The 8,526-nt window shown below is 46.3% G+C and overlaps 1 protein-coding gene across 1 annotated transcript; it reads left to right on the top strand.

Annotated features, from left to right (window-relative positions):
• The first annotated feature begins 232 nt into the window (after window positions 1–232).
• LOC112109381 (olfactory receptor 52E4-like) lies at window positions 233–1,180 on the top strand. The gene has a single exon (XM_024203880.1). It carries the CDS (start codon window positions 233–235, stop codon window positions 1,178–1,180), a length of 948 nt encoding a protein of 315 aa, XP_024059648.1.
• Window positions 1,181–8,526: the final 7,346 nt, after the last annotated feature.

The following is an 8,526-nucleotide window of genomic DNA, read 5'->3' on the forward strand; positions in this document are numbered from 1 at the left end:
TAATTGTTCATAGTTGTTTTCTCTGAATAATTAAAATGTCATTTTTCAGTGTGTGAAGAGCGATCAATCTGGTTCACTCATGAGAACAGCCTCCAGTAGTGCATGTAATGTCTCATATTAACATTGCCTCTCCTTTCAGGCATCCTGGGCACACACAGAAAGTAAGGAGAACATACGGTACATGCAGGAGACACCATTCTGCCTCAGAGTTGGACACCTTCTCCCCTACTCTATGTCAGATTCCAACACAACCGACTTCACCAACCCCTCCACCTTCATCCTACTTGGAATTCCTGGCTTGGAGACAGCCCATGTCTGGATCTCCATCCCCTTCGGCACAATGTACACCATAGCTGTCTTGGGGAACTTCACCATCCTGTTCATTGTAAAGATGGATCAAAGCCTCCATGGGCCCATGTACTATTTCCTCTGCATGCTGGCCATCACCGACCTGGTCATGTCCACATCCACCCTACCCAAAATGCTGAACATCTTCTGGTTCAATTCCAGGGAGATCAGTTTCAGTGCCTGCCTCACCCAGATGTACTTCCTTCACTGCTTCTCAGCGATGGAGTCTGGAATCCTCGTAGCCATGGCTTTTGATCGCTACGTAGCCATCTGCGATCCTCTGAGACATTCCACAATCCTGACAAACCCTGTTGTGGCCAAAATAGGCCTGGCTGTGGTACTGCGCAGTGGCATACTCGCATTACCCTATCCCTTCCTGGCGAGGCGGTGGCCATATTGCAGAACCAACATCATCCCCCACACCTACTGTGAGCACATAGCTGTGGTGAATCTGGCCTGCACTGACATCCGTATCAGTAGTTACTATGGCCTGTTTGATCTTTTCTCTGTGATCGGAATGGACGTGTTTTTCATCGCTGTGTCCTATACTCAGATCCTCAGGGCCATCATCCGCCTCCCCACGAAAGATGCCCGGCTCAAAACTTTTGGAACCTGCATCTCTCACCTTTGTGCCATCTCAGCTTTGTACATCCCAGATTTCTTCTCCTCTCTCACGCACCGGTTTGGCCATAATGTGCCACTCCATTTCCTCGTTCTCATTGCCAATGTGTACCTTCTGGTGCCCCCCTTGCTACACCCCATCATCTACGGGATGAGGACCAAACAAATCTGGGGAAGGCTGCTTCGGCTCTTTACCCATAAAGACACCTAAATATTTTCTCCTTGTGCTCTGGCTCTCAGACCGAAGTCCGTGCAGAGATGGCTGGTGCATGGTGCTGGGCCCTCTTCCTGAATCACTTACTGGACAGTCAGAGAGACATGGAACCCTTTCCTGTCCTTACTGTGTTGTGTCAGGATGATAAACTGGGGAATCAGTCTATGTACACTACATTGGGTTGACACTTTTCTAATTGCTGGTCTCTTCACTCCTGAAACTGCGATCTTGCCCCACCTGTTCTGTCAGGGCTCTGCCCCTGCTGTGTGTCTTCTCCCCAAGGCCCTGCCCTGTCACTTACTCCTGTCTTCCCCTCCCCTTGTCAGTTGCTGGATCATTTCCACTCCCCATATATATATGAAAGAATATTAAATAAATATTGGACCCAGTCATCTCTAATACTAATATGTTCCCACATTTTGTGGCAAGTCTCTTAAGGGATACTGGTTAGTTTCAAAATTTTAATGTTTATTCTTACTTTGTTACTAACTCTGTAGAGAGAGAGAGACCCCATCAGGACTTCTGGGATCTATCTCAGCTCTGGGAGGGGAGTGGGGTATAGTGGGTTACAGTAGGGGGCAGATACATTTGGGGTCTAAATGAGAAGACCAGAATGGCCATACTGGGTAAAACCAATTGTCCATGTAGCCCAGTAGCCTGTCTTCTGACAGTGCCCAGTGCCAAGTGCTTCAGAGGGAATGAACAGAACATGGCAATCATCATGTGATTCATGCTCTGTTGCTCACTCCCAGCTTCTGTCAAACAGAGGCTAGAGACAACATCCCTGTCCATCCTAGCCAATACCCCTTGATGGATCTATCCTACATGAACTTATCTAGTTCTTACTGGAACCAGGTCATAGTTTTTGCCTTCACAACATCCTCTGGCAGAGAGTTCCACAGTTTGACTGTGAAGAAATACTTCCTTTTGTTTCTTTTAAACCTGCTGCCTATTACTTTGATTGGGTGCCCCCTAGTTCTTGTGTTATGTCAGGGAGTAAATAACATTTCCTGATTAATTTTTTCCACACCAGTCATGATTCTATAGACCTCTCTCACATCCCCCCTTAGTCATCTCTTTTCCCAGCTGTACCCCAATGCAACAAACTGACACCCCCATATTCACCAATGTTATATATTTGCAACAAATCTAGTAAAAAATATGTCATGTGAGGTGTCAATGTAAAAGTTATGGTTTGCTGAATATAATTTTGCAGTTGACTATGGGTTTGCTCCTGTGGTAACTCCCACAAGGTAGTTTACATTCAGTGTATCCAGCACAATGTGAATGAAATAGTCAAGTGGATGGCCCAACAATGAATACCATGTGCCATGAAAGAAACTTATCCCCACCTGATGGACTTACCTGGGGACATTCTGGCTAGAATATAGTTTATGGCCTCTGCTATGACTCACTGAAACATGCAAAGGCATGTGATCAGCTCATGTGACACTGGCCTCCATCTTGTGCTTGTACTTTTGGTGCAGAGGAAATAAGGAGACTCTCTCTCATTCCTTCAGCAGTTTTGCTGCTGGGGTTCCTGATCAAACTTCTGCCCCTGCTTCTAATCCCGTTCCTGGCCCCAGCCCCAGCCCCACTCCTGCCCCTGCCACGCTGCTCATTTCTTTCCCCTCCATCTTCTATACTGCTGCCACCTAGGGGTCGTGTCATTTCCCCTGTCCTTGGACAAACCTCAGAGGGCATTTTTTTGGTCTCCCCTCCCTGACCCTGTAGGTGCTGCTCTCTTCCCTCCACCTCCCTATCCCTTTCTGGGGACAGAGAAGGGTTGCGCAGAGCCACAGGTACAGTAGTCGTGCCAGTGGTCTGCCTATCTCTGTGGGCCACGGGGTCATAACAGGGGCCCAGCCAGATGATGATCATGGGTCCATAATCCTGTCTCCCACTGTGCTGTGGGATGAGCTTCACCATTTTCTAGTGGACACCTATGATTTCAAGTATAAGGTGAAGCTCCCTCTCCAGCATTGGGGAGACTTCCGTCTTGTCGTCTGGGCTACGAGGGCTGTTTTGGAGGAGTGGAGGGGAACCGGAAGGCAGGACATCCTGGTCTACTGGTGGGCCCGCAACTACTTTGACTCCTTCCTGCCTTTCAGGGATTGTTGCAAGGCCAGCTGGGGATCCTCCTGCCCGTGAGGATCATTCTCAGCCCTCACAATGAAGCCAACCATCTTTTGAACATTGAACACCAGAGGCTCTAGGGATGGTCTCCACAGATGCCAGGTGCTCTCCTTCCTTTGTGATCTAGGGTGCTCTGTACATAAGAACATAAGAACGGCCGTACCGGATCAGACCAAAGGTCCATCTAACCCAGTATCCTTTCTACCAACAGTGGCCAATGCCAGGTGCCCCAGAGGGAGTGAACCTAACAGGCAATGATCAAGTGATCTCTCTCCTGCCATCCATCTCCACCCTCTGACCGACAGAGGCTAGGGACACCATTCCTTACCCATCCTGGCTAATAACCATTAATGGACTTAACCACCATGAATTTATCCAGTTCTCTTTTAAATGCTGTTATAGTCCTAGCCTTCACAACCTCCTCAGGTAAGGAGTTCCACAAGTTGACTGTGCACTGCGTGAAGAAGAACTTCCTTTTATTTGTTTTAAACCTGCTGCCCATTAATTTCATTTGGTGACCCCTAGTTCTTGTATTATGGGAATAAGTAAATAACTTTTCCTTATCCACCTAATCATACCTTTTCAACATTGAACACCAACCAAAAAAAAAAAAAAAGGAAATATGGAAAGAATAAAGAAAAACACGTAACTCCATCTTCTTCTACAGAGACTCAAAAAAACAGCCATATCTGGAGTGTAAGGGAAGTTCACAGTCTGTCCCTCACATGCCCCAGGCCTCTTGCCCAGGCCCTGGCTGTGCTGCAGGGATGCCGCGGGTTGGACACTTGCTCTGGCAGTGGGCATATGTCTCAGGCTTTAGGTGTTAGGGCCCTTCCCTGCAGCGTCGACCTCAATCAACAGAATTAGGATTCCTCTCCAATTCTGGCCTGCAAGGCTTCTTGACTGGGAGTATTTCCCTGTGCTGGTCCCTCTGCCCAGGGTCTCCCTTGCTCTCCCCAACTGTACACTGAACCCAGCTCCAGACTGCTCCAGCCCCAGCCCTGACCTCAATGCTGCTGCTGCTCGGCCTCCAGTTCCCTGGACTACTTCTCTGCCCTCTCTGGTTAGGGCTGCTGCAGCTCTGCTCCCATTTGAACTCTCTGGGCTACTTCTCTGGTTCTGGCCAGCGTGGCTCTGCTCTCAGCTCTGCCCAGGCCCCTGCTGTCTCCTTAGCTCAATCCCGCTCTGGCCCAGGCAGTCCCAGCTCACACAGAGGATGGGAACCTCCTGACCTCCAGATTTCCTCATTGGCCTGCCCACCCTGTCAATCAGACTGACCGGGAATATTGGCCTCTCCTCATTGACTCTGGGGCCTGGTTTCGACCCTACCCCTTCCTTTTGGTACTAGGAAAGGGCCAATCAAAAATCCTCACTGAAGTTTAGTGAGGGGCCAACTCTTAACATTCCTCCTTACTATAAGTCTGCCTTAGCCAAAATGTTCATACCAGCATATCCGGGCCCCATATGATCAACATTTACCAGCATTATATTATATAAAAAAACCATTTACAATTAATAAAAGAACATTTAACTTATTTAACATCCCATGTCCAATTCTGTATACTATACATGATAATATTAATTAAAGACTACATAGAACCAATAACATAATCATCTCTAAGATTAATAGTCAGTACACCCTTTGTAGTTCTCTGGGACTTTCTTAAGACAGGTGGCTCATTACCCATATTTTCTATTCCCTTGTCCCCAGGTAACACCAGATCAATTTGAGTGATCTGTCTATTTTTATCAGGGTTTGTGTTTGCCCCATTGGTTTCAGTCTCCTCCGGATATGATGCTCTATGACCCTATGAGCCCTTTTTGGACTAAAAGTTCAATGTTTTAGCTGGTCCCCATGTACCACTCTCTCAGGATCAGGCTGGATAGTGTAAATTGGCAGTTCAGGATTATTGTGAGTAACTACAATGTGGGGATTTGACTCCCACTTCCCTTGTATTTTATTATGACCCGGCATTTATGGTTACAAACTCGTACATGGTTACCACATCTTATGAGATCCCCACTGGACTTGCGATCATAAGTCCTTTTCCTACTTTGGGCCGCATCTTTAGTTTTACTGAGAGCAACTTAACTGGCTCTCTTTTGCCTGTCATGGACACCTTTGACACAGTCATTGAAATTGATCACCTCATCCTTAGAAAAGACCTCTTGCTGCTTCTCTGGCAGCTACCTTAAGTTAGCCACCTGTGCAGGAACCAGCCCTTGGAGTGACGCTTGAACTGGAACTGGCAGTCTCCCACCACATCTTTCGAGGAAAGGTAACTTGTGCTCCCTTCTCCTTCCTTGTCACCCACACCTCATATCCATTCTCTTCAAACGTTACCTTCACCCGAGAAACCACTGCCTCATCCCAGTGTACCTCTGCAGTTCTGTTCTGAGAATGCAACCCCACAGACTTCACACTTGAGGTTAGAAGACTCACCGGTACTCTTCCTTTGATGGCATTAGTCAGTAAGTTGGCTAGAGCCTATTAGTTTGGCTTGCTCCAGGTGTACCGTCTATAAGGGCTTGAGATCCATTGGTGTTTCCTGGTACCCAGCAGCGTTCATCAAGGATCTTCCCTCTCCAAGGAGGAATAACTGTCTTCTGTCCTCAGAGTGTATACTCCTCTGGATTGCAGAGTCCTAGACACTTGCATGGGTGTGCTTGGAGATATGCAACTGGAGACAGCACTCTGTTGGGTCTGTGTATCAGTCCAGCCAACGCAAAAAGCTGCACAACCCCTCTGATGATTGGAGCTGGCCCCACCAAATGTCAGCAGCTCTGGGTCCTAATTCGGTGGGAGGATCATGCTGCCTCTCCTCAGACTCAGTCTCTCTGCTGTGCCCCTTCCCTTGCCTGCACTTTCCCAACAAGAGTGGAGGTTACTCACATGTTACAGTGTTTGGCTGCTGTGGTGTTTTCCCCACCACAGGGAGGTTAAATTGAATTAGATTATGGTCCTTATTGCCAAGTGCTTCAGCTATATTCACCTCTTGAACCCGCTCCTGAGCTCCACTTAGGACTAATTCAAGAATTGACTCTCCCGTTGTGGGTTCCCTGATTAGCTGCTCCAAGAAACAATCATTTGAGGTGTGGAAGAAAACAAGTCCTCACTCTACTTTGGTTAGTAACAAGTCAGAGACAGTTTATTATGAGCAATTGCAAGGGAAGATTGCAGTCGGACAGGGGGTCCCCTGACCTTAGGCAGATCTTCCCCCTACAAGCAGTATAAGACAAGTATTTATACTTTCCTGTTACATACATCAACGGCTAATGGTTATCCTTTGTTTATACAAATTCCCTCCAGACACTACCTTATCTCAAGATTTCTGCTTACGTCCATCCTTATCAAGTTCTGAAAGCAAGGTGAAAACAGCATCTCTTACAACTCTCGTATTGCTAGGGTTAGGGACCCTTTGTCTTCAGGACACTGAAAATCAGTCAGGTTCTTAAAAGCAGAAATTTATTTATAAAGAAAAAAGTACAAGAATCACACCTACAAAAACAGGATGGGAGGTAACTTTACAGGGTAATTCAAAGATTTAAAACACAGAGGATTCCCCTCTGGGCTCAGCTTCACAGTTACAAAAACAGGAATAAAACTACCTTTGTACCATAGGAAAATTCACAAGCCAAGACAAAAGATAACCTAATACATTTCCTTGCCTTACTTACAATTTCTGTAATTTTAGATGGATCATTCCAGGTATGTTTTCAGGAGATGTTGTACCTGCTTGGTCTCTCCCTCCATCCGGAGAGGGAACAAACAAAGAGAGACACAAACAAATTCTCGCCTCCCCCTCCCCCCAGATTTGAAAGTATCTTCTTTCCTCATTGGTCTCTCTGGTCAGGTGCCAACTAGGTTATTTGAGCTTCTTAACCTCTTATAGGTAAAGTGATTTAGTACACTGCCAAAGAGGGATTTTATGCTACCCTTCTCTTTATATTTATGACAGACACTTAGAGGAAATAGCTAGTTCACGGACATCCACCTCTCAGTTTTAAAGAACTCTTTCCTCCTTTCTTTGTATAAAGAGCAAGCTCCCAGGCTTTTATCTGCTTATCTCATCCTCCAGTGGCTCTAGTGTCCCAACTGCTTGCCCTGCTAGAATCTGGGAAATGCTCCTTCCTTAGGTGGTTAGCAGCTGTAGCACTGTCGTGGGAGAAGATGGTGTGATGCTGCATGATTGAATATGACAATTTTTATCATTGTTGCTACCACAGTTATGAAATGTTAACAAATCTTGTTCAAAGCATGTCATGGTGTCATGTCATGTCATGTCAGGTGTCAATAGGAAAGTTATGATTTGCTAAATCTGATTATCCTGTTTATATGCATGTATAAGAACATATGAATGGTCATACCGGGTCAGATAAAAGATGCATCTAGCCCAGAATCCTGTCTTCTGACAGTGGCCAGTGCCAGGTGCCACAGAGGAAATTACAGAACAGGTAATAATCAAGTGACCCTTCCCCTGTCACTCATTCCAAGCTTCTGGCAAACAGAGGCTAGGGACACCATCCTTGCCCATCCTGGCTAATAGCCATTGATGGACCAATCTTGCATGAAAGTATCCAGTTCCTTTTTGAACCCTTTTAAAGCCTTGGCCTTCACAACATCGTCTGGCAAAGAGCTTCATAGGTTGACTGCATGTTGTGCGAAGAAATAGAATATCAGGGTTGGAAGGGACCTCAGGAGATCATCTAGTCCAACCCCCTGCTCAACGCAGGACCAATCCCCTGACAGATTTTTGCCCCAGATCCCTAAATGGCCTCCTCAAGGATTGAACTCACAACGCTGGGTTTAGCAGGCCGATGCTCAAACCACTGAGCTATCCTTCCCCCCGATACTTCCTTTTGTTTGTTTAAACCACTGCCAATTAATTTCATTTGGTGACCCCTAGGTCTTGTGTTATGAGAAGGAGTAAACAACACTTCCTTATCTACTTTCTCTACACCAGTCAGCATTTTATAGACCTCAATCAAATCTCCCCTTAGTCACCTCTTTTTCAACCTGAAACGTCCAAATCTTATTAATCACTCCTCATACGGAAGCGATTCCACACCCCTAATAGGTGGGTTTTTTTGCCCTTTTCTGAACCCTTTCCAATTCCAATATATCTTTTTTGAGGTGGGGGTACCACATCTGCATGCAATATTCAAGATGTGGGCGTAGTATGGATTTATATAGAAGAAATATGATA

The sequence above is a fragment of the Terrapene carolina genome, unplaced genomic scaffold (assembly GCF_002925995.2).
Source record: "Terrapene carolina triunguis isolate 2854851 unplaced genomic scaffold, T_m_triunguis-2.0 Scaffold24396, whole genome shotgun sequence".
NCBI lineage: Eukaryota > Metazoa > Chordata > Testudines > Emydidae > Terrapene > Terrapene triunguis.

What these genes read in the sequence shown, in the direction of transcription:
- LOC112109381 (XM_024203880.1), top strand. Translation starts at nt 233, where the DNA reads ATGTCAGATTCCAACACAACCGACTTCACCAACCCCTCCACCTTCATC.